Source organism: Gallinula chloropus, assembly GCF_964237585.1.
Source record: "Gallinula chloropus genome assembly, chromosome: 29".
NCBI lineage: Eukaryota > Metazoa > Chordata > Aves > Gruiformes > Rallidae > Gallinula > Gallinula chloropus.
Window position 1 is genome coordinate 2,700,259 of NC_140114.1, and position 24,909 is coordinate 2,725,167.

The following is a 24,909-nucleotide window of genomic DNA, read 5'->3' on the forward strand; positions in this document are numbered from 1 at the left end:
GGGCGTGGGGAGGTGACGGGGCGGAGGACGCGCACCCACGGCGCCCGCGCCCACACGCCCGCGACGCTGGCGGCACCGCGCACACCAGCGCGGCCTGGCGGGGCCTGGGGGGCCCGGGGAGCCCCCGCCGCCATGAAGCGGATGTTCTCCTGCTCCAGCTCGCAGGTGGCGGTGAGTCCCAACCCCGGCCTGGCCGTGAGGGGGGCTGGTGCCCCGGCTCGGTGACACCCCCACCCCGCCCACCCTGCACCCATGGGTGCTGCTGCAGTGCCTGGGGGGGGAGGCTGCAGCCCTCCTGCCACCAGCCGGCCCCACGTCCCACCGCTCTGAGCCACAGCTGGCACTGGTGCTGCCTTGATGCCAGCTGGGATCCCAGCCCCAATCCCAGCCCCGATGCTGGAGGCATCCCAGTCCCGGCCCCAATCCAGACCCTGATGCCAGCTGCGATCCCCAGCCCGGTTCCGGCGGCGATCCCAGCCCCAATCCCAGCTCTGATGCCGGCTGGGATCCCAATCCCAGTGCCGATGCTGGTTTAGATCCCAGTGCCGGTGCCGATGCTCAGACCCAAGCCCCAGCCCCAATCTGGCCCCGGTCCCATTCCCGCTGCCCAGCCTGGCCCCCGGTGCCGGTGCCGGTGCCCACCCAGGCCCAGCACCGCGGCGGAGCCAGCACAGGCACCTGCCAAACCAGCTGGGCCGGCGCAGGCAGGGACACGCTCGCCTGCCTCACCTTCCCCGGCCGGCGCCCAGGGCTGGGCTCCCTGGGGCTTTGGGGTCCCCAGCACCCCGTCCTTAATAGAGCCCCCCAACAAGTGGGGAAACTGAGGCACAGCTCCGTGCCACCCCAGGGGGAGATGCTTAGAGGGCAGGAGGGCATATCCCAAAAGAGGGGTCAGCCCCAAAGCACTGGCTCTGCCATAGCTCTTCTGCCTGGAGAAGCTGTGCCTCAGTTTCCCCTCAGTGTCAGTGGAGCAGGGTGGGGGGATCCATCCCTATGGCCCCCCTGGAGTTGCTCACCACATCCCCCAGGTCGAGAGCTGGAACAAGCAGGACCAGAAGCTTCTGGAAGCGGTGGAGAAGGGTGACGTGGGTCGTGTGTCCACCCTGGTCTGTCGCAAAACCGCCCGGCCTGCCAAGCTCAACGCCATGGGGCAATCTGCGTATGTCAGGCCAGGGGGGGGACACAAATGGGGGGGTCCCAGGGTGGCAGATGGGGGACCCGGGTCGCAGCCACCTCTCACCCCCCCTCCAGCTTCCACCTGGCTGCGTCCAAAGGACTCACCGAGTGCCTGACGCTGCTGCTGGCCCACGGGGCCCCTGTTAATGAGAAGAATGATGATGGTAAGAGGGGGGGGACACGTGGGGAGCAGCTCTGCTGGGGGGGCACAGCCAGCTCTGAGCTGTTGGGTCCCCTCGTGGGATGGTGACGGGATGAGCGAACCCCAGACCTGCCCCCTGAGGCACTGAGTGGGGGGAGCGCCCTGTGCTGTCCCCAAGGTGAGGGGTCCCAGGGGTCCTGGGGGGTCCCCTCCCTGGCGGTGTCCCCTCAGCTGCAGGCGGGTCTCTCGCAGGCAGCACCGCTCTGCACTTGGCCACCATCAGCTGCCAGCCCCAGTGTGTCAAGGTCCTGCTGCAGGTACGGGATGGGACAGGACAGGGATGGGGTCAGGGATGGACACGTGGGACAGGGATGGACACGGGGCACGGGGATGGATGTAGGGGACAGGGATGGACACGGTGGATGGGGATGGATGTAGGGGACAGGGATGGACACAGGACACAGGGATGGACACGGTGGGTGGGGATGGATGTAGGGGACAGGGATGGACATGGGACACGGGGATGGACACGGTGGATGAGGATGGATGTAGGGGACAGGGATGGACATGGGACACGGGGCTGGACACGGTGGATGGGGATAGATGTAGGGGACAGGGATGGACACGAGGGACAGGGATGGACACAGGGAACTGGGACAAGGATGCAGAGAGGGATGAGGATGGAGTTGGGGATGAAGCTCTGGAAGGACATAGGGATGGGGACAAGGACAGAGGGGTGAGGATGGGTGGGGACAGGGATGAAGATGGCAATAGGGCAGAGGGGTGAGGATGGGTGGGGACAGGGATGAAGATGGCAATAGGGATGGGGAGGGGCAGGGTGGTCCCATTCCCAGCTCGGGAAGGGTCCCTGTGCTCTGTCCCCCCAGTACGGTGCCAACGAGGGCCACGTGGATGGGCAGAACCGAACCCCCCTGCACTGGGCTGGTGAGTGCCAGGGGCCCCCAAACCAGGCTGGGACTGGGGGGGGGGGGGGGGGGGGGGGGCAGAGCATAGGCTGCACTGAAGGGTCATGTGGGGGTTCATCTAACCCCCAAGAGAGAAGAGAGCCCCTCACCCCCCACCACTGACACATTCCCCCCCCCAAGCCTCCTCTGGCTGCGCCTCCAGCGTGATGCTGCTCTGTGACCACGAGGCCGTCCTGGACGTCACTGACGCTGTGAGTGGGGACAGGCAGGGGGGTGGAGGGGGGGGTGACAGGGGACCCCGGGGGCTGATGGGTGCCTCGTATCCCCCCCAGCACGGGCAGACCCCCCTGATGCTGGCGGCACGGGGGAACCACGCTGCCATCTGCGCCCAGCTCCTGCAGAGAGGGGCTGACCCCAACCTGGCCGACAAGGACAAGAAGTGAGTGGCCACGGGCACAAGTTGGGGTGTCGGGGTGTCCCTGCTCTGTCCCCTCCCCATGCCCAGGGGGACAGCTCCATGGGGACCCTGGAGATGCTCTGGTGCTGTGCCATCCCTGAAGGTGTCAGTGGGAAGCTGTGGGGAGAGGGGAGGTGGGGAGTGACCTGTGCCATGGTGTCACCATGCCACCAAGCCATCACCATGCCCGTGTGCCACCATGTCACCGCTGTGGCACTGTCCCATCGTGCCACCCTCCCCGCAGGACCGCCGTGGTGCTGGCCTGTGAGCACCGCAGCCTGGACTCCGCTGAGCTGCTCCTGAGCCACGGCGCAGCCATGGGGGATGAGGACCGCCGGCGCTACGCCAGACAGATGCCCAGCCGCACGCTGCGGCGGCTCCTGCGCGGCACCCGGGGCGGGGGGCGAGGTGAGTCCCCCCCTCCCCAAATTGCCCCCAACCCCCTCACCCATCCAGCCTCACCCAGCTGCTTGTTTCAGGGGGAAAGAGGAACTTGAGGGTGTTTGCTTCCGTCCCGGCAGAGAACGGCACCGGTGCCGGGGACGCCACGTTGCAGGGGGGAAGTTGCTCAGAGGGGACCCTGGGCAGCGAGAGTGAGGAAGAGGAGGATGAGGATGATGAAGAGCAGCAGGATGGGTGTGATGCCCGGCGGGTGCGGCGGCTGCGGGAGCGGCTGGCCAAGAAGACCCAGGAATGCCGGCGGCTGGCGGCTGCTGCCGACAGCATCCGGCAGCGGGTGCGGGAGCTGGCGCGGCTCCTGCCCGGGTGCGAAGCCCTGGATGGGACAGAGGATGAGGATGGTGCCTGCCTGGCCCTACTGGCCCAGCACGTGGGGCAGCTGAGGAAGAGGACGATGGCGGAGGAAGAAGGGGACGGAGGATGCTCAACGGTGGCACAACCCGACGGTGAGGAGGGAGGGCTGGCGCTGGCCCCGTTCCTGACCTGGCTGGGGGATGAGTGTGCCAAAATGCGGGTGATGAAGGAGAGCACCTTCACCCGGAGCAAGGCGCTGCGCAGGGAGGTGGAGGAGGCCCTGCGCAGCAAACTGCACTACGAGGTGGTGTCGGCCGACGCCGTCCGCAAGAGCCTGGTGGCCTGGGAGAAGCTGGTGGTGGGGCTGGAGCAGGCGCTGAGCCGTGCGGACCAGACCCACGCCAGGATGCTCGAGGGATCCCGCGTCCTCCTGGGAAACCTTGGGCGGGAGCCGGCGCGGCCGCTCACCCAGCCGGAGCCTTCCCGGTGTGCCAACGGCATGGAGCCGGCTCCGGGTGGGCAGACGGTGCCAAAGGAGGGTGGGAGCTCGGAGAAGGAGATGCTGGAGCTCAGGGAGAGCAATGGGCAGCTGCTGGCCGAGCTGGCCCGGCTGGGGCGCGAGCGGGAGCGGCTGCAGGAGGAGCTGCGCGGGCTGCGGGAGCGGGATGCCGGAGCCGAACCGGTGGTGGAGGGTCCCACTGTGGATGCCCTGGCACAGGCACTGGCTGCTGAAAGGGAGCGGGTGGCCAGGCTGCGGCGGAGGCTGGCGGGGCAGCGGCGGGAGCTGGCGGCGCTGCGGGATGGCGTGGGCGAGAGGGCGCAGGAGGCGGCCGGCGATGCCGGTGCCGGTATCCTGCGGGAGCTGCACCGCAAGCTGGACGGGCTGGTGAGGTCCCAGCACGAGGCCTTGCAACTCATTGCAGAGATGGAGGATAAGGGTACCCCGGGTGAAGGGGCTCCCTGCAATGATGGGGATGCTGGGGCTGGGCTACTGGGCGAGCTGGAGGTTGCGCTGGGCGAACCGGGCGAGGAGCTGGTGCCGGTGCCGGGGGCCCACGTGGCGCAGCCACCGGAGCAGCTCGCCGAAGCCGTGGCCACCCCGTGTGTCCTGGAGCTCCCTGGGGAGCAGCACCCTGGGGCTGAGGCCGAGCGCTGGCGGGCGGCGGCGGCGGAGGAGAAGCGGGCGAAGGAGGCGGCGGAGGCGCGCGCGGCCGCGTGGGAGCGGGAGGCGCGGGAGCTGCGGGAGACGGCGCAAGGGCTGGAGCGCACCGTGGGCAACCTGCGGGCCAGGGCGGGCGACCTCTCCAGGGCCTGTCGAGACAAGGAGGGCAAGGTAAGGGCTGCGCTGGAGGGATGGGGGCTGCGGGGCCCTTCCCATCCTGTCACCATCATCGGCACCTTCCCATCGCCGTCCGCTTGCCAGCACTGTCCCCTTCCCTTCCCATCACCTTCCCATCGCTATCCCCTTCCCAGCACTGTCCCCTTCCCTTCCCATCGCCATCCCCTTCCCATCACCATCCCCTTCCCATCCCCTTCCCATCGCCATCCCCTTCCCATCGCCATCCCCTTCCCATCGCCATCCCCTTCCCATCACCATCCCATCACCATCCCCTTCCCAGCACTCCTCCCTTCCCTTCCCTTCCCATCTCCTTCCCATCACCATCCCCTTCCCATCACCATCCCATCACCATCCCCTTCCCAGCCCTGTTCCCTTCCCATCACTATCCCCTTCCCATCCCCTTCCCATCACCATCCTCTTCCCAGCACTGTTCCCTTCCCTTCCCATCCCCTTCCCATCACCATCCCCCTCCCATCACCATCCCCTTCCCATCCCACTTCCCTCCATCACCCCTCACCCCCTCCATGCTTCACCAGCCCCATGCCCCAGCCCAGCCAGGTTTGGGGGAGCCAGGCTCTGCCTGGGGACCTCTGGGGTGACCAGCTACTTCTCCCCACCCACCCTTCAAGCCAAATCCAAGGGGGAGGAAGGGGGCAGATGGGAACCAAAGGGACGATGCTGGGGCATGATGGGCACCATCCACTCCCCACCATCCCCCTGCCTTTCCCCCAGATGAAGAAGCTGCTGGCGGAGACGGAGAAGCTGTCGGCGGAGGTGCTGGGGCTCCGCAGCCAGAGCGCCCGGCTCCAGCTCCAGCTTGAGGTGGGTGCTGCACCCAGTGTCACCCAGCACCTCCTCATCACCTCCTCCCATCCTCACCGCGCCTTCCCCCTCCCCAGGTCCAGCAGAAGAACCACCGGGACGTCGTGACAGTCTACAGGACCCACCTGCTCAACGCAGCCCAGGTGGGACCCCCTGTCCCCTCCGCGCAGGGGGATGGGTGGGGGGGATGCTGCGGCCCCAGGGTGGGGAAATACGAATTGGGAGCCCGGCACCGGCTCTGGGTGCCCCCTGGGGAGGCCGGATCCAGCCCCCACGGTGAAGCTCTCGTCCCGCAGGGGTTCATGGACGAGGGGGTGCACGCCATGCTGCTGCGGATCCTGCGCGCGGAGGAGTGAGGGGTGGGAGGGGGCCGGCCCGTGTCCCCCCCGTCCCCCCCCAGTCCCCCCCAAAATGAGCATTAAACCGGAGAAGCCGCCTGTGTCCCTGTCCCGTGTCTGTGTCTGGGTTCGGGATGGAGGGGGCAGTCCCGGCTTGGGGGGGGTCCTACCCGGTCCTGGTTCCCGGGGGGGTTGTGGGAGATGGGGGGGTGACACCCCGAGGGGGTCCCAGCACCCACCCACCCACCCGCAGCCCCCGGGTCCCAGTGAGGCTGCGGTGCTGGGCAGAGCTCAGGCTGGTCTGTCCTCATGGGGCAGCGTCCCTGCACCCACCCACCCTCAGCACAGCACCCCTGTACCCCACCAGGACCCCCCCAGCAGCCCCCTGCATCCCACCCTGCACACCCCATACCCCACCAGTACACCCCAGCACCCCCTGTACCCCACCAGTACCCCCCAGCACCCCCCGTACCCCACCAGTACCCACCCAGCACCCTCCTGCATCCCAACCTGTACCCCCGTACCCCACCAGGACCCCCCCAGCACCCCTCTGCATCCCACCCTGCACCCCCTGTACCCCACCAGTGCCCCCCTGCATCCCACCCCGTACCCCACCAGTACCCCCCAGCACCCCCCGTACCCCACCAGTACCCCCCCAGCAGCCCCCTGCATCCCACCCTGCACATCCCGTACCCCACCAGTGCCCCCCTGCACCCCACCCCGTACCCCACCAGGACCCCCCAGCACCCCCCGTACCCCACCAGTACCCCCAGCATCCCACCCAGCACCCCCCTGCATCCCACCCTGCACTCCCGTACCCCACCAGTACCCCCAGCATCCCACCCAGCACCCCCGCAGACCCCACCATCCCTACCCAGCCCCTCCTGTACCCCCATCACCCCCTCACCCCAGCGCCCCCCGCCCCGTCGCTCGCCCCTCCCATCCCCGCGCCGGGGGCGGGGCCAGCGCGTGGGCCTGGCGCTGCGGCTGCGCGGCGGGAGGGGAGTTGCGCGACGCTCCCTGCCCCGCCCCGTCCCTGCCCGTGCGGCCGCGGCGGGGCGCGGAGTTTGCCTCGGTCCCTGCGCGGCGGCGGCGAAAGCGGCGGCGGCCATGTCCCAAGATGGCGGAGGCGGCCGAGCTGAAGGTGCGGCGGGAAGGCGGGAGCCGGAGGGGGGAGCGGGCGGGGGCCGGCAGCGCGGGGCTGAGGGGAGAGGGCGAGCAGTGCGGGACGGCGGAGAGCGGGGCTGGCAGTGCGGGGCTGTGGAGAGACGGGGTAATGGGGAGGGGGGCGGCGGTGCGGGGCTGAGGGGAGGGGGCCGGGCAGAGTCAGGCTGAGGGGCTGCGGGGCTGAGGGGAGGGAGCCGGCGGTGCGGGGCTGAGGGGAGGGAGCCGGCGGTGCGGGGCTGAGGGGAGGTGCGGAGGGGCCCCGGCAGTGCGGGGCTGAGGGGAGGGGGCCGGCGGTGCGGGGCTGAGGGGAGATGGGGGTAGGGTGCGGTAGCGTGGGGCTGAGGGAGCCCCTGGGGACAGGGTTTTGGGGGGGGGGGGATGTGTGGGGCTTGGGGGGGGCTGAGGAGAGGTAGCGAGGGGTCGGGGGGGTGTCTGGGGTCAGGCAGCCTGGGGCTGAAGGGGTGCGGGAGAGCGGGGGGGATGTGTGGGGCTGGGGGGGGGATGTGTGGGGCTGGGGGGGCTGAGGAGAGGTAGTGAGGGGTCAGGGGGGTGTCTGGGGTCAGGCAGCCTGGGGCTGAAGGGGTGCGGGGGGGATGTGTGGGGCTGGGGGGGGCTGAGGAGAGGTAGCGAGGGGTCAGGGGGGTGTCTGGGGTCAGGCAGCCTGGGGCTGAAGGGGTGCGGGGGGGATGTGTGGGGCTGGGGGGGCTGAGGAGAGGTAGCAAGGGGTCAGGGGGGTGTCTGGGGTCAGGCAGCCTGGGGCTGAAGGGGTGCTGGAGAGCGGGGGGAGATGCCAGGTGCCAGGGGGGATGTGTGGGGCTGGGGGCTCTGCAGCGGGCCCGAGGAGCTGTGTGGGGCTGGAGATGGGTGGGGTGACCCTGTAGGGCAGGAGTGGGGGCCTGGGGGCTGGGGATGTGGGGCTGGGGTGAGCCCTGGAGCCCTGGCTTGGGGGCAGAGTCATGGGGAGGGCACAGGGAGGGTGCTGGGCTCTGGACCGCTGCACCCTGAGGGATGCTGACTGGTGGGCAACTGGTGGGCTTGTCTGCAAGAGGAGGGGGCTGAGGGGGCTTCAGTGGGCAGAGCTGTGGAGAGGAGAGGTGGAGACCCCGTGGGACGGGGCAGCCGGAGCCGTTGGAGCCTCTGAGGAGGCTGGGGCAGGACTGGGGCGTGCGGAGAGCCTGTAGCATGGTGATGCTGCTGCCCAGCGCCTTTCATCTCCCTCCACTCTCTTTCTCTCGTTTCTTTAGGAGTCAGAGTGTGTCACCACCTTTGCCCACCAGACTGTGGAATATGAAATTGCCCCTGGTAACTAATTCCAAAGCTGATTCTTGGTTTTTTTTTTTTCTTCTCCTTGTTGGTGGTTTGATACTTTCCCCTCACAGGCCCAGGAGTCCCTTTCCCATGCTGGGAGCAGTGAGGGCTTTGGGAACTGGCACCTTTTTGGCAGCCAGCCACAGCAAGAACATAATTCTCAGGAGTAATAGGTGCCTGTGATCCCTCCAGCAGTGCCCTGGGTGAATTCTGACACAGCTTTATGATGTGAGCTTCCTCCTTCCCCTAAAACTTAAGCCCCACTACGGTGGGAGCCTGATCAGGAGGCAAAACATTAACTGTCCCTGGAGAAGCTGGATCTGCTAATCATGATTTAGGTGACTTGGGACCAGGCAGCCATGCCCATCAGGGTGCTGCCTGGGGACACAGCTTAGTGAGGCTGAGTGTGATGCTGGGCAAAGTGTCCACAGTGTTTTCTGCTCCCCCTGTGGGTAACTCCACAGAGGAGTTGTGGTTTGAAGACAAAGGTGTAGCTTAGTGTGCAGGTTTCCATCTCAGGGGTTCAGCACCCTGGGTGCCAGCTCCTTTCTGTGGAGCTTGGATTACCTGAGGCATCTCCAGTTTGGTTATGACTCTGCTTTCCCTCTTCCTTCTCCCCTGACCCCCTCTCTGGTTCCCTCGCCAGGAGTTTGTTTAAGCTTTTTACCATCTGTGTCTCATTGCAAAAAAGCCAGAGGAGCCAGCTGAGGACGGAATGGTTTCTCCTTATAAAGCTCATGGTTGGCTTAAGCCTCTTTCCTTTATTTAAAAGATGAGTGGTGACTCCCCTGGAAGGAGAAGAGGTTTGCAGATGTGCCTTGTTCAGCAGCAGCACGATGGGGCTCGAGGCTGCTGCAGATCCCACTGCTACCCAAGCCTCCAAGATCTCTCTTTGCCTTCTCTTAGGGCACTGAGGAGGAGTTTTAGGGTGGGATTTTTCCACTGCTCTCATACCCTGAGGGGTAGAAAGAATCCGCAGGTGCTGCAGCGGTGGTGACACAGCCATCCTAGGATGGGAGTGTGAGTGGGGCTGGTGGTTTTGGAAGGATGGAAACGTGCTGGTGGGCCATGCTACACGGCTCTCCTGCTGGGTCAAGGGCTCTGTGGGAGTAAATGGGTGTGGGAAGAGGCTGGTTCCTTTCATAGTGGCTGTTGCAGAAGGGGAGGGATGGAGGTTTGCTCTGTATGCGTCCTTCACGCAGCTTTTCCAAGAGGCATTTGAAAGGAGCACTGTCAAAGCTGAGAGTCCCCTCACCAGGCTCTTTCCTTTGGGGTGACAGAGCTGTCCCACCTCTAACAAACCCCCCCAGCTCCAAAACAGGGGTGGGGGGGATACAAAACCAATCACTCTTCTCTTGAACTTACCACCCAGCAAATCCCCTCTGCGACTCACAGGGCTTTTTGTAGCCTCAGAGCTGGCTCCTGCAGCTTGACCAAGTACTTACACAGGGTTTTTTTTGCCTCTCTTGTGTTTTCCCTGCTGGGAAGTGGAGCATTTGTCCCACTGTCCCCCTGCAATGGTAACATAATCCCACACAAGGAGTTAAACTGCCTTAAAACCCCCTTGGCTCACAGACCAGCACCAATTAACTGTCTAATCAGCTTGACCCCTGGATTGTGGAGGTGTTGAGTTAATTTGGTGTTTAGAAGTGGCTCTAGAGAGACTTTCCTGGTCTGTAAAGTCGAGGTTTCCCTGGGTGGAAGGAGAGTAGAGCCCTTGGGTTTGAGAATTGACCTGGGTGCACGAATCTCCTCCTGATAAACTGCCCAAGTTTTGCCTTTCTGTTACCAAAGGAACCACAAGGTTTTGGCACGAGGCAGCCGTCCCCCTCTGCCCCAGCCTGGCTGGATGAGGCCCCTCTGTGTCACCGAAATCAGGGGGTTAAACCCTTGAGAACAGCTCTCTCAAAAGCAAGAGCTTTGAACCCAGAGAGGTACAGACAGCTGTGGTGTGATCTGGTACAGACAGCTGCTCTTTGAGCGTGGGGTCAGCCCTGTGAGAAGCCATCAGCCTTTTTTTTGAGGGGAAGCTGATGTGAGCAGCCTCTTGAGTCCCAGACGCCCCTCAGACCTCCCTGAAATCAGGAAGCCAGCACAGCCTTTTCTCCATTTCCACCTCTGAGCAAAGTACCTCAGAGCGAAACTGAATCTAAACAATCCCAGTTCCTCTGCTGGCAGGGACAGGGGCACTTCAGAGGTGACAGTGTCTCTTCTTAGGCCTCCACCACCTTCCTTTCCCAGAATCACAAGGTTGGAAGAGATCTTTGAAGATCATCGAGTCCAACCATTCCCATCCTAAGCTAAACCAGATCCCTGAGTACCTCATCTACCCTTTTTTTGAACACACCCAGGGAAGGGGACTCAACCCCCTCCCTGGGCAGCCTGTTCCAGCCCTGACAACTCTTTTAGGAAATTATTTTTGTTTAATATCCAATCTAACCCTGCCCTGGGGCAGCTTGAGGCTGTTTCCCTTTGTCCCATCTCCTGTCCCCTGGCTGAAGAGACCATCACCCACCTCTCTGCACCCTCCCTTCAGGTAGTTGTAGGTGGGGAGAAGGTTTCCCCTCAGCCTCCTCTTCTCCAGGCTGAACACCCCCAGCTCCCTCAGCTGCTCCTCAGTGGATTTGCCCTCCAGCCCCTTCCCCAGCCTGGTTCCCCTCCTCTGCACTCACTCCAGAACCTCCACATCCTTCTGATGCTGAGAAGCCCAGAACTCTGGGGGTTGCGCCCCGCTCTCCTCGCAGCTGTAACGGTGCTGGTTTTGTCTCCTTGCAGCACATGGTGATGAGCTTTAGGGTGTCGGAGCTTCAGGTTCTCTTGGGCTTCGCTGGAAGGAACAAGAGCGGCCGCAAACACGAGCTGCTGACCAAAGCCCTGCAGCTGCTCAGGTCGGGCTGCAGCCCGGCCGTGCAGATGAAGATCAAGGAGCTTTACCGCCGGCGCTTCCCCAGAAAGATCCTCACCCCTTCAGATCTCTCCATGCTCCACGTGCAGGCTGGGCAGCTGCCCGCTGCCGCCGCGCTGGCGCAAGGCGCGGGGTGTCACTTGCCTTATGAGCACAGCTCAGCCGCTGCCGCGCCGGCGGCTCTGCTGCCGCCGCTGCCCGCGCTGGGGACCAAGCACGAGGCTGATGTTCAGCACCTCTCACCGCCCATCCATCCTGTCCACCCCGATGTCAAGATGAAGAGGCTGCCCTTCTACGACGTCTACGACGAGCTGATAAAGCCCACCACGCTAGGTACGCTCCAGGTGGTCTTGTCCTGGGTTGGTTTGCAGGAAGAAAGGGTGTTTCTACCCCAGAAGATGCCTTTTCCTTGGGAAGTCTGGGTTGAATTTGGGATTTAAACCTCGCTGAGACCAACGGGATGAGGTTTAACGTGGCCAAGTGGAGAGTGCTGCACATGGGACAGAACAACCCCGTGCAGTGCTACAGGCTGGGGGGAGGTTGGCTGGAGAGCTGTCAGGCAGAGAAGGACCTGGGGGTGTTGGGTGACAGCAGGCTGAATAGGAGCCAGGCAGCCAAGAAGGCCAATGGCATCTTGGCTTGTATCAAAACCAGTGTGACCAGTAGGTCTGGGGAGGTAGTTGTGCCCCTGTGCTCAGCATTGGTGAGGCCACACCTTGAGTACTGGGTCCAGTTCTGGGCTCCCCACCATAAAAAGGACATTGAGGTCCTGGAGTGAGTCCAGAGAAGGGCAACCAGGCTGGGGAAGGGGCTGGAGGGCAAATCCTCTGAGGAGTGGCTGAGGGAGCTGGGGGTGTTGAGCCTGGAGAAGAGGAGGCTGAGGGGAAACCTTCTCCCCACCTACAACTACCTGAAGGGAGGGTGCAGAGAGGTGGGCGATGGTCTCTTCAGCCAGGGGACAGGAGATGGGACAAGGGGCAATGGGCTCAAGCTGCCCCAGGGCAGGGTTAGATTGGATATTAGAAACAAATTATTTCCTGAAAGAGTTGTCAGGGCTGGAACAGGCTGCCCAGGGAGGGGGTTGAGTCCCCTTCCCTGGGTGTGTTCATAAAAAGGGTAGATGAGGTACTCAGGGATCTGGTTTAGCTTAGGATGGGAATGGTTGGACTTGATGATCTTCAAAGGTCTCTCCCAACCTTGTGATTCTGTGATTATTTGCTGTTCTCACCTGGCAGAGCCAGCACAAGGGTCTGAATTGGGACGCTTTCCCTGGTGTCAGCATTTGGGTCCTGATCCTGAGAGGATAAAACCCCAGTTCAGTCAGCACAGGCTCCCTTTCTGACCCCAGTAGCCAGTGCTGGGAGGGTTAATTAGGAGAAGCAGGTTCATTATTTGTACAGACACTGTGTTGCAGCACTGCTGCCTCCCAGTCTGAAGTGTTAATAGAGATGTAGCCCTAAAATCTTCAATATCCAACGTTTATGAACCGTTCCACATGTCTGGCTTGAGGGCAGCACTGTGTGAGGGGAAACTGCTGCTGGGCAGGAAGCAAACAGGGATCTGACAGGAGAGCAGAACCCTGGGGTCTGCCAAGAGGGTGAAGCCCCTCGATTCCTGGTGGCTGCTGAGCCCTCCACACTTCCCTGGTTGCCAGACAGAAGCTGCTGGGGTGGGACACGTGGTGGCTTCCATGAAACACCACACAGTGACTGGGGTGATTTGATGTGATTTGGGCTGGTGAAGAGGGGAGGTTCTGGCTTTCAGAATAACTGACAAGTGGTATTTTTTTACTTTCAGCTGAGCCCTTCTGGCCTCCTCAGCCGAGATCCACCCATCTTGCCCCTTTTTAACTGGTTTTCCTTGGATCCAGCAGTGTTTTTCTTTCATACAAACATAGCAGAGTTTGCTGCAGCAGAGCCCAGAGTGTCTGTGCCCCACAAACCCCTGCAGCTTGTTTGGAGGGTTTGGTTTTATTACAGTTTTGCTAAAAATTGCCTTTTCTTGGGTTTGGCTTTGTTCAGTCTCTCCCAACAGCCTGTGGTTAAGGCTCTGCCCTGAAACGGGATACTCACCCTGATAAAGCTCCTGTGCTGGTGCTTGAACTTGAAAGAGTTTCCCTGGTGATTCCCAGGGGATTAGAGGCTTTTTCTTCTATTTTTGGCTCCTGGTGGTTTGCAGCTTTCTCCTCCCTTCAGCCACATAAACGTCCCTTTCCCCTTCTATTTCAGCTCCGTGGGGTGGTTTGTTGTGTGGAGCCAGATCTGGAGGGTCTTGGAGGAATGAGGGTGGTTTAACCATGATTTGACTTGTCTTCATTTCTCCTCCTCAGCCTCCATAAACAGCCAGAGGTTCGAAGAGGCTCACTTCACCTTCGCTTTAACCCCCCAGCAGGTCCAACAGATCCTCAGCTCCCGGTAAGCCGTGTGGTGTGGTGTGAGTGCCTCCCCACTGTGGCGTGGGGAGGGCAAACAGGGGATTCCTGTGTGGAAGGAAGACTAGGGGTGAACTCTGCCAGCTCAACCCCAAAGTTTGGGCTGCCCCCCTCCCACCCCAGTTGTGTTTACTGGGCTCAGCGTTGCATTCTTAATACTCAGCAGTTGGAGGAAATACTGGGGCTGGCTTTCTCCTTTTCCCACCCTCTCCCTCCTGTGCAGCCTCTGCTTTCCCTGGCTCTGTCCCCAGTGCAGTTATCACCTGTGGAAGGCGATAGGACTCCCTGTGATGCTCTGAAGGGCTGCTGACAGCCTCCCCCACCTTTTCTGTTGCAGAGATATCTTACCGGGTGCCAAGTGCGATTACACTACCCAGGTGCAATTAAGGTAAGGTCTCCTTAATGAACCCATTAAGTCCCGTTCCCTGAGCTGCCACACTGGTGTCCCTTTGTCCTTGATGTTGCTGAACTGTGCTTCCAGCCCTTGACTGGGGTTGAGTTTGTGGCTGGGTTTGCTCAGCACGTTCGCTGCCCGTTCTGGACGCCGGGGTCTCCGTGCAGGATTGAGCCTCTGATGAACTGAGTTGTCTCTGGGTGCCACAGCCTCCTGCATGAGGTGTTCTTACTTCTAAGTGTAGGAAAACATAACCTTTCCTAGAGTTTTTTGTGCTCACCTGGAACTCCATTCCCTCCCCTCCTGATTCAGCTGTTCCCTTTGTGCAGATCCATTTGGGAGGCAGAATAAGAGGCACCAACTACGTTACCTTGCAAAGGCTGTGGGGGATCCTCATTGCAGCCTTCCAGTCCCTGAAGGGAACATACAAACAGGAGGGGAATCAACTTGTTCAAAGGATAGACAATGGCAGGACAAGGGGGATGGATTAAAACTAAAGGAAGGAAGGCTTGGGTTAGATATTAGGGGGAAGTTTTTACAGAGAGAGTGGTGAGGGGCTGGACCAGGCTGCCCAGAGAGGGGGTGGGTGCCCCGTCCCTGGGGGTGTTCAAGGCCAGGTTGGATGGGGCCCTGGGCAACCTTGTGTAGCTCCAGGCCTGGAGGTTGGTGTCCCTGCCTGTGGCAGGGTGTTGGAGCTCTGGGACCCTTGGGGTCCCTCCCAACCCTGGCAGGGGGGTTGGAGCTCTGGGACCCTTGGGGTCCCTCCCAACCCTGGCAGGGGGGTTGGAGCTCTGTGACCCTTGGGGTCCCTCCCAACCCTGGCAGGGGGGTTGGAGCTCTGTGACACTTGGGGTCCCTCCCAGTCCAGCCCAGTCTGGGATTCTCTGATACCTTAAAGTTTGAACATTTCTTGATACCCAGTTACTGCTCATGAAGATGCAAAGTGTGTGGGAGAGTGTGAGGAGAGGAAAAGTACTTGCAAGTGCTTCATGAGTTTCCCTCTGGTTCCTGCCGTCACTGCCGGGGTTATTTACGTGCCTGCCCACGCTGCCCCGCAGCCCCCAGCAGGAAGGGAGGCGGCTCTTGCCCAACTTTCAGCCCTTGGGAGGGTTAAAAACACGTTAAATTTTCTTCCTGGGGGTTTGAACTTGGCAAAGAGACACTGAGCCAGCTCTCTGCTCCCAGAGAACCAGCGGTGAGGGGCGCAGAGCTTCAGCGTCCGTGGGAATTACGAGCCGGTGACGCCGTGTCGGGGCTTCGTGTCGCCCTGTTCCTGCTGTGTCCATCTGCTCAGCTCTTGTGCAGCACCCTGTTCCCTGAAGTACCTCGGTGGGTGGGTGCTGGGGAACGCTGCCAGGCCCTGAGTGTTCTCTCAGGGAACGATTTCAGCCTGTGTGGTTCGCTGTTGGAGCGTTTACCCAGTTTACCACTGGTGTTTTCCTGGGGACTTCCCAGGGGAGAAGTGAACCCTCCTCCAGCAGACTTAAAACCCATGGTGGGCCCGTTCCTCCCCTCGTGTTCCTGAGCAAGGAGAGGATCAGCTCCCAACTTTATGCTTTGTTTTCTTTGATGGGTGAGCAGGGAGAGCTGGAAACCCAGTCAGATGGGGTGTGTTTGTGAGGAGGCTGCGTCTTGACCTGCCAGGGCTTGATCTGCAGCCCAGCAGAAGGCAGCCAAGGTCAGGGTCTGACTCAGGGCTCTGTGGCAGGACCCTGGTTTCGGTGTGTGGGGGGGTGTTTTCTCTGGTGTAGCACCCTCAGGCTGGTGAGCTGGGATTGGGACTGGAGGCAGAGCTCATTCCAGGCTGCTGGTGCTCATGTCTTTGTGATGTGGGAGGTTGTGGGGTGCTGGTGGATGAGCTTTGAGGGAGTCAGAGCAGGATGCTCCAGCGCCTACGTTGGGTGACCCAAAGAGCTGGAGCCCCTTTGGTCTGGGGGGTGCTGCAGAACCTGCAGCTGAAGCTACACATGGCTGCAGAACCTGCAGCTACACATGGCTGCACCCCAAGGCTGGAGAGATGCAGTTTGCTCTGAAACCACAGTTCTGAGCAGCCTGAATCGTGCTCTGGGCTGAGTAACAGCGTGTGTCACACTTCACAGTGTGCATGTTGGTCTGTCACCGGTGTTCAGTCCTGTTTCCCTCACTGTTTATGCCATGGGTAGGGTGTGAAGCACACACAGGGCTGTCCAGCTGCTCCCATGCCTCCCACCCCTTGGTCCCCTCTGCTCAGAAATCCCTTTTCCCTTCTCACCAGGAAGTTCTGCTGCTGTGTGTCACCTGTGTCACCACTCACCTGCCACTTTCTCCCTCCTTTCCTAGGTTTTGCTTGTGTGAAACCAGCTGTCCCCAGGAAGATTACTTCCCTCCTAACTTATTTGTCAAGGTCAATGGAAAACTCTGTCCCCTGCCTGTGAGTAAATCTTACTCCTCCTTCACGTGCTGTAGACTGAAGTCAGACCCTTGTTGCAGCTGCAGCTCCCAGTGCAGCGGTGGGATGTGTGTTCAAGGCTTGGTTAGAGGGCAGAGCTGGCTTGGTGCTCCAGGGCTGTGGGGTGGTGATGAAAACCACCCTTTAATTCCAGGAGTGTGGTCTTGAACCAGCAGAATAGCCAAACTTTGGGCCTGGTTTGGGTGTTTTTAACCAGCAGATTCCTTCTTGGGTTTAGAAACGTGAAGTAAAGCTGGAGGAGTAGTGGCAGTGCCTTTAGCTTGTCCTGCTGCAGGCAGAGCTGGCTGCTGTGCTCCTGTGCCCTGTGTACCCTGCTGAGAAGCAGTGCCAGTGCAAAAGGGATTCAAGTTGGTGTCCCTGGGAAAAGAGTCCAGGCAGTCTGGGACCAGTTCCCTGCCCCACGCTGGCTTCCCTGGGTCAGAGCTGGCACCTTCAGCAGCCTGACCTGCACAGTGACCTCTGAGCTGCTCCCTTTCCCTTGATATTTTGGGAGATCTGCCTTTATTTAGTTGCTTTTCATTTTTAACCTCCAGCATTTTGCCTGCTCCTGTCTGGGGCAGTTGGCAACCTGCTTAAAACCAAAGCAGGTTAAAAATAGAACCGGGTTGGTTCCGGCCTGGTGGGGCTGCAGGAGGGAAACTGCTGTGACAGGAGATGGATAAAGGGCCTCCCCTCCCCTCTCCCCAACCTCTGCTCTGAGGAGGCTTCCTGCCTCTCTTGGGGTGAGTCATCTGCAGCTGCAGAGCTGTTCCTCTGCGGGCTGCCACGCTGCTGGGCTGGTTCTGCTTCAGCTGAGGGTGGGGTGCTGAGCCAGAGCTGAGCTGTGCCTGCTCTGACTGGTGGGGATGCCAGAAGATCCAGCAGGCTGGTGTGAACCTCTGAGCTCTCCAGCCCAAGCATCAGGCTGAAGAGCAGGACGTGTTGCTGAGCGATGTAACGAAGGGATGATGAGATCAGTGTGAAATTTATCATGGGAGGTCATGTTTGGGGGGGGTTAGGGGAGGGTTTAGCTTCTCCAGACCGGTTGAAGTGGGTGGGATTTGGGGTTAAACCCAATAATTCAGCCTGTGCAGCCCAGCTGACAGCTCCAGTGCTGGGTGTGTGGCAGGATTGCTGCATGCTGGGCAGCACAGGGGTGCCACAGGGAGCCTCTGCTTGCTCAGCTCCTGTCCCTTTCTCTGCAGGGTTACCTCCCACCCACCAAGAACGGCGCGGAGCCCAAGCGGCCCAGCCGGCCCGTCAACATCACCCCCTTGGCGCGGCTCTCGGCGACCGTCCCCAACACCATCGTGGTGAACTGGTCCTCGGAGTTCGGACGGGTGAGGGAGGGGAAACCCCTTCCCCCTGCGCCGCTCCTCAGAGCCCAGGGGGGTGTTGAGGCAGCGTCGAGCGGCGCAGATCCCGGCGAAGCCCCCCCCTCCCCCCCTTCTTTTCCCCCCCCTTCTTTTCCCCCCCCTTCTTTTCCCCCCCCTTCTTTTCCCCCCCCTTCTTTTCCCCCCCTTCTTTTCCCCCCCTTCTTTTCCCCCCCTTCTTTTCCCCCCCTTCTTTTCCCCCCCTTCTTTTCCCCCCCTTCTTTTCCCCCCCTTCTTTTCCCCCCCTTCTTTTCCCCCCCTTCTTTTCCCCCCCTTCTTTTCCCCCCCTTCTTTTCCCCCCCCTTCTTTTCCCCCCCCTTCTTTTCCCCCCCCTTCTTTTCCCCCCCTTCTTTGCCCCCCCCCCTTCTTTCTTGGCCCCCCCCTTCTTTCTTGGCCCCCCCCTTCTTTCTTGGCCCCCCCCCCTTCTTTCTTGGCCCCCCCCTTCTTTCTTGCCCCCCCCCCTTCTTTCTTGGCCCCCCCCTTCTTTCTTGGCCCCCCCCCTTCTTTCTTGGCCCCCCCCTTCTTTCTTGGCCCCCCCCCTTCTTTCTTGGCCCCCCCCCTTCTTTCTTGGCTCCCCCCCTTCTTTCTTGGCCCCCCCCCTTCTTTCTTGGCCCCCCCCCTTCTTTCTTGGCCCCCCCCCTTCTTTCTTGGCCCCCCCCCTTCTTTCTTGGCCCCCCCCTTCTTTCTTGGCCCCCCCCCTTCTTTCTTGGCCCCCCCCCCTTCTTTCTTGGCCCCCCCCCCTTCTTTCTTGGCCCCCCCCCCTTCTTTCTTGGCCCCCCCCCCTTCTTTCTTGGCCCCCCCCCTTCTTTCTTGGCCCCCCCCCCTTCTTTCTTGGCCCCCCCCCCTTCTTTCTTGGCCCCCCCCCCTTCTTTCTTGGCCCCCCCCTTCTTTCTTGGGCCCCCCCCTTCTTTCTTGCCCCCCCCCCCCCTTCTTTCTTGGCCTCCCCTCGCCCCCCTTCTCCCCCTCCCCAGTGGGGTTTGTCCATGTCTGAGCAGTTCCATCTTCCTCCCACCAGAACTACTCTCTCTCAGTGTACCTGGTGAAGCAGCTGACGTCGGTGACGCTGCTGCAGAAGCTGAGAGCCAAGGGCATCCGCAACCCAGACCACTCGCGAGCCCTCAGTAAGTCCCTGGTGAAGGGGTGACCCTGCTCCCTCCCAGCCCGGGAGCAGCGCCGCGGGTCCCCGTGTGTGTCCCTGCTCAGACCCATGTGCTCTCCTAAGGATTGCAGAGATGATGGGTTATTTCTCTGGTCAGCAAGGCTCTTAAATCCACCCATCATTCGGATCACTCCCCACCCCTGGTGTGGTTCCAGCCAGGAATCCTCCCGTGAGCAGGAGCTGGTGCTGCTCCCACTGGCTCCCTGTGCTGTCCTTTAGTAGAGCCTTGGGGTAGAGGCTGTCTCCTCGCACTGGAGAGGCTCTTGCCAGAGCTGTTTCCCTGACCCCTAACGATGTACCCTGACCCCTAATGATCTACCCTGCTGTCATAAGTGTCGCCTGCCCGTGCCGTGGGTAAAGGGTGTGAAGCTGCAAACTGTCTGTACCTACTTGTGCATGTCAAAGAAGGGGGATGTTGACAGGAGTACCTTTTTTCCCCTCCTCTTCTTTCAGTCAAAGAAAAGCTAACAGCTGATCCTGACAGTGAGATAGCCACAACAAGCTTACGAGTTTCCCTGATGTGCCCAGTAGGTTCCTACCTTTTCGTTGCTCTTCCCCAGGCCCCTGCCAACAGCTTCCCGCTTCGGCTCCCCGGCTGGAGCCAGGGGAGAGCTAACCCGCTGCCGCAGCCCCGCTTGCGCTGAGAGCAGCCCTTGGCTCCTCAGCAGAACCGCTTTCTGCCGCTCCTTTAAAAACCACTTTGAATTGCTGAGATGGTTGGCCTAACCCCCACTCCTGCTGAGCTGCTCCTTTGCCTTTCACCTTGGCTGTTTGTTAGCACGTGGTGGAGGTGAGCTGGAAATGAAGCAGGCCAGGATGTGTTCCCCCTCAGGAAAGCTTGTTTGCTCTGGCACCTTAATTCCTCCTTAGCGCTGAGCGTAGCGCTGCCTCCTTGGAAGGGCAAGGGGAGTGGAAGGAGTAACGTGGGGCAGGGACTACAGACCTGGCTTCTCCATCCCTGTCCTCAGCTGGGAAAGATGAGGCTGGTGGTGCCCTGCAGAGCCATCACCTGCACCCACCTGCAGTGCTTCGACGCAGCGCTCTACCTGCAGATGAATGAGAAGAAGCCCACCTGGACGTGCCCCGTGTGCGATAAGAAGGCGCCGTACGACGGTCTCATCATCGACGGGTGAGTGGACGGGCTCCCTGTGCAGCCCTGAGCCAGGGAACATCCTTCCCTTCAGGCTGATCTGCAGGGCTGGGCACACACAGGCAACTCACAGCATCACCAGGTTGGAAAAGCCCTTTAAGATCATTGAGTCCAATCGTTCCCATCCTGTGCTGAACCAGAGCCCTGAGCACCTCATCTACCCTCTTGTTAAACACACCCAGGGAAGGTGACTCAGCCCCTCCCTGGGCAGCCACAGCCCCACAACTCTGCCAGGGAAGAACTTTCCCCTCCCATCTGCTCTAACCCTGCCCTGGGGCAGCTTGAGCCCATTGCCCCTTGTCCCATCTCCTGTCCCCTGGCTGGAGAGACCATTGCCCACCTCTCTGCACCCTCCCTTTAGGTAGTTGTAGGTGGGGAGAAGGTCTCCCCTCAGCCTCCTTTTCTCCAGGCTGAACACCCCCAGCTCCCTCAGCCACTCCTCATATGATTTGCCCTCCAGCCCCTTCCCCAGCCTGGTTGCCCTTCTCTGGACTCACTCCAGGACCTCCATGTCCTTCTGATGGTGAGGAGCCCAGAACTGGACCCAGCACTCAAGGTGCAGCCCCACCAGTGCCCAGTCCAGGGGCACAATCCCCACTCCAGACAGTCACAGCCTCAAACAACATAAAAATTTGAGTAATTTTTTTGGGGGGGTTGTTTCCTAAACTCTGTTGATGACAGTCTGGAGAGATTTACCCTGAAGAACAAGAAACCTTTGTCAAAACCCTGGCTCCCTTGCTGGAGGTCTCTGCAGAGGGAACCTGCTTATGGGGCTCAGGCAGAGCCTGCCATAAAACTGACCCTGTGGGTGATGCTGGTGCAGATCCTGAGCACGGTGACTCTCTGTACCCCTTCAGCCAGTTCCTGAGCCCTGCTGGCCCCGTGTCACTCTGCCCTCCCTGTGTTGGGGGTGTCTGTGCTCTCCAGCTCCTGCTCTCACCCCACAGGTTGTTCATGGAGATCCTGAACTCCTGTACGGACTGTGATGAGATCCAGTTCATGGAGGATGGCTCCTGGTGTCCCATGAGGCCGAAGAAGGAGAACCAGGAGGTGTGCCAGGCCTCTGCCTTCAGTGGGATCGAGGGTATGGCAGCTGCAGTCACCAACTCTGCTTTTATTTTAGATTCCTGTTCTCTTTTTGTGCCAAAGCAACACTCACAAAGCAACATGCAGAGCGTTTCAGATCCCACCTGGGAGCTGGTAATTTGGGATCCCACTGAAATAACCAGGAGCCTGACAGGCACACTGGTGCAGCACTGTGGAGTAAGGGCAGAACATGCAGGTTCCTCTAGAAATGGGAGCATTAACTGCAGGAGGGCTGCAGAGATCTGGTCACTGCGTGGGGCTGATGCTCCTGTTTGGGTCCTGGATTTGCTGCTGGGGAGCCCTGGGTGTGTCATGGAGCTGCAGTGCTCACAGAGCCCGGGCTGGGCTCTCGCAGAGGTGGAAGCTGATGGCTGGTTTTGCTCCCTCCACAGCCAGCTCCCTCTACACTGTCAGCCCCGAGGGCAGGAATGCTTCTGAGGGCAAGAAGAAGGTGGAGGTTATCGACCTCACCCTGGACAGCTCATCGGATGAGGAGGAGCCACCGGCCAAGAAGCAGTGCCCGGCCTCCAGCGCGGCTCTCCCGGCAGCAGCCAAGGGGTGAGGCAGCCCTCCTGCTCTGCTGGGCTCTGGCTTCCTGCTCCCCTCTCGTCCCTCCTGCTCTGCTGGGCTCTGGCTTCCTGCTCGTCCCTCCTGCTCTGCTGGGCTCTGGCTTCCTGCTCCCCTCTTGTCCCTCCTGCTCTGCTGGGCTCTGGCTTCCTCCTCCCCTCTTGTCCCTCCTGCTCTGCTGGGCTCTGGCTTCCTGCTCCCCTCTCGTCCCTCCTGCTCTGCTGGGCTCTGGCTTCCTGCTCCCCTCTTGTCCCTCCTGCTCTGCTGGGCTCTGGCTTCCTGCTCCCCTCTTGTCCCTCCTGCTCTGCTGGGCTCTGGCTTCCTGCTCCCCTCTCGTCCCTCCTGCTCTGCTGGGCTCTGGCTTCCTGCTCGTCCCTCCTGCTCTGCTGGGCTCTGGCTTCCTGCTCCCCTCTCGTCCCTCCTGCTCTGCTGGGCTCTGGCTTCCTGCTCCCCTCTTGTCCCTCCTGCTCTGCTGGGCTCTGGCTTCCTGCTCCCCTCTCGTCCCTCCTGCTCTGCTGGGCTCTGGCTTCCTGCTCCCCTCTCGTCCCTCCTGCTCTGCTGGGCTCTGGCTTCCTGCTCCCCTCTCGTCCCTCCTGCTCTGCTGGGCTCTGGCTTCCTGCTCCCCTCTTGTCCCTCCTGCTCTGCTGGGCTCTGGCTTCCTGCTCCCCGCTCGTTTCCTTCCCCAAACAGCCAGACACGAGGCTGCTCCGTCCCCGGGTGGGAAGGGGAGGAGAGGAGGGTTCACTCTTGCTGTAGGGCTGGAGGGTGGGTTCTTGTGGTGCCCTCAGCCTGCCCCATCTGCTCTCCTGAAGGTCCCGTGGCCCCGTGCTGTGTTCCAGGGTGTTGAATGCCGATCACCAGCCGCCTTCCGTGCTCCGAAGTCCTCCCATGGCAGCGCTGGGCAGCGAGTACCTCTCCAACCTCTCTGTTCCTGACTACCATCCCTCCTACCAGGTGTCCTCCGAGCTCCAAGGTAACACCAGAACCTCTGGCAGTGGTTGTACCCCTACACCAGAGCTGGCTGTATCAGCCTTCTCTTCCCTGAGCCCAGAGGTATCATCCCACTGGCCCAGCACAGGAGAGGGAAGAGGGAAACCAGTTCCCCTTCCTCCCAGGGCTTGACTCAGAGAGGTTTCTCTGGGGATCTGCCTGACAGAACCAACTGAAATCCGTTGGGTTTTGGCTGGTGGTGCTTCGTGTGCCCCAGGGCTGCTGAGGAATCAGCTCCTGCTTGGGGGTTCTCCTCATTCCTGGCTGGCAGGGGGTGAGGGAGGTCGTGTCCAAACCCAGCAGGAGGAGAGCACAGGGCTCATGTCTGTGACACAGCAGTAAATAATAAACCATTCCCAGGAGCACACTGCTCCAGGGATCCACAGCTGCACCCAGGAGGGGGAGAGGCTGGGATTGTCCCTTCCCTGGGAGGTCAGATCCTCCCTGTGCTGTTTTGGGGCTGAGGTGAGGTACAGGGGGGGGGCTGCAGCTGGGGTTGGAGCTGCCGATACCGTGGTACGAGCGCTGGCAGCAGTCTGAGCCCATCTGTTTCCGTCTCCGCGTGAGCGCGGCCGGGCTCCCCGTCCTGCCAGGAGTTTATTTACCACCCAGAGATTTACCTTCCCCCTTTTCATTTTTCTAGGCCTGGATTTATTTTCCTTTCTCCAGAGTGAAAATCAGGTATGTTGGGGGGTTGGGGGTTGGTTTTGGGGTTGGTTTTTTTCCATGCTAAATCTCCAGGCTGGCAAATCCCTCGTCACTCAACCCTTCCTCCTCCTCCTCCTCCTCCTCCTCCATCCTCTCCCTCTGTGAGGACAGTTCTAGGAGGGTTTGTGGCTCCCTGGGCGTCCCCTGCCAGCGCACAGGGATGGGGAGATGAGGTTTTGGGGAGGCACAGGAGCTGATGGGAGCTCTCCCTGTGCTCGGCAGCACTACAGCCCCTCCGTGATCACCTCCCTGGACGAGCAGGAGACACTCAGCCATTTCTTCCAGTACAGAGGCACATCCAGCCACTTCATGTCCATGAACCCCCTGGTGATGGGCGGATCTCACAGCGCCGGCGGCCGCAGCAGCAGCATCGTCTCCGCCGGCGCCGTGCGCGAGAGCCGCGGGCACAGCGGGACCATCGGTACCGGCGCGGCGCTGCCGGGCTGCCGGCCTGATGTCATCTCCCTGGACTGAACCCAAGCTGGTGGCTGTTGCTCCCAGGGATGGAGCCCAGGGCAGGTTCCCGGTGCCTTCGGGCTGGGGCCCAGGCGTGGGGGCTGGAAGGACGCGGCCGAGAGCCGTTGGGTTGTGTCTCTTCCCCCTCCATGGAGACGATCCGGCCCCCGGCTTCGCGCTGGGGGCGGGTTTCCAGCCCCACTCTGCTGGGCAGGACGTGCCCCTTGGTGCGTGGGGATGGGGGTCAGGAGGGGGTTGACCACCCCACACTCGACTTTAAAGTGTTTTAACTCTGTTGGTGTTGTGTAGGGTTCTACTACAGCGCTCAGAGAGCTCCCAGGGGCGAGGCTGGGTCCTCCCAGCCCCCTGGAGATGGTTGTGAGATGGGGAGGGGGGGCAAGCAAGGGCCCCAGTGCCTCCCCCATCCCTCCCCTGTGCTCTTGGTTGTATTTACAGTTATTTTTGTTTGGTTTCCCCCTTTCAAGCCCTCCAGGCGCTGCCCTGTACAGAGAACAGATGATCTATATTTTCAGTTGCAGCTTTTGTACATACAGAACTCCAAAGAGCTCCCCCTTTCCTTTCTCTGCACGAGGACGAAATGAAGGTTGTGTGGTCTCTGGGGGACGACACATTGCCCATTGCACAGGTTATTTATGTATTTAAATGTATTCCTTCCTTTGGACCTTCTCTGGAGCTGTGTCCTGCTGCTCTGCAGCCTCCCCATGGGCTTTGTGCCCCCTGGCCAAGCTCCTCTCCCCACTCCCACAGCAAGGAGCTGGTGTGGCCACAGCACAGGGAGGTGACATGTAGCAATTATTACTTTTGTTTCTAGCA

The 24,909-nt window shown here is 61.2% G+C and overlaps 2 protein-coding genes across 2 annotated transcripts; both read left to right on the forward strand.

Moving 5' to 3' along the window:
- Nucleotides 1-132: 132 nt before the first annotated feature.
- Nucleotides 133-5,971, forward strand: ANKRD35 (ankyrin repeat domain 35; the record flags this gene model as incomplete). Its single annotated transcript, XM_084276683.1, has 12 exons — nucleotides 133-171; nucleotides 1,029-1,159; nucleotides 1,252-1,340; nucleotides 1,571-1,635; nucleotides 2,206-2,263; nucleotides 2,425-2,495; nucleotides 2,577-2,683; nucleotides 2,946-3,109; nucleotides 3,325-4,787; nucleotides 5,526-5,615; nucleotides 5,693-5,758; nucleotides 5,912-5,971. 12 exons carry the CDS (start codon nucleotides 133-135, stop codon nucleotides 5,969-5,971), a joined length of 2,403 nt encoding a protein of 800 aa, XP_084132809.1.
- Nucleotides 5,972-7,073: 1,102 nt separating this feature from the next.
- On the forward strand, nucleotides 7,074-24,895 carry PIAS3 (protein inhibitor of activated STAT 3; the record flags this gene model as incomplete). The annotated part of the gene is given in 16 exon segments (XM_084276560.1): nucleotides 7,074-7,097; nucleotides 8,365-8,375; nucleotides 8,377-8,422; nucleotides 11,204-11,666; nucleotides 13,663-13,747; nucleotides 14,102-14,152; nucleotides 16,478-16,568; nucleotides 17,792-17,926; nucleotides 18,975-19,080; nucleotides 19,572-19,645; nucleotides 20,087-20,247; nucleotides 21,216-21,352; nucleotides 21,747-21,912; nucleotides 22,734-22,894; nucleotides 23,555-23,592; nucleotides 23,842-24,895. Coding segments are annotated over 16 exon segments (2,001 nt in total). The 3' UTR covers nucleotides 24,094-24,895.
- Between the last annotated feature and the right edge of the window lie 14 nt (nucleotides 24,896-24,909).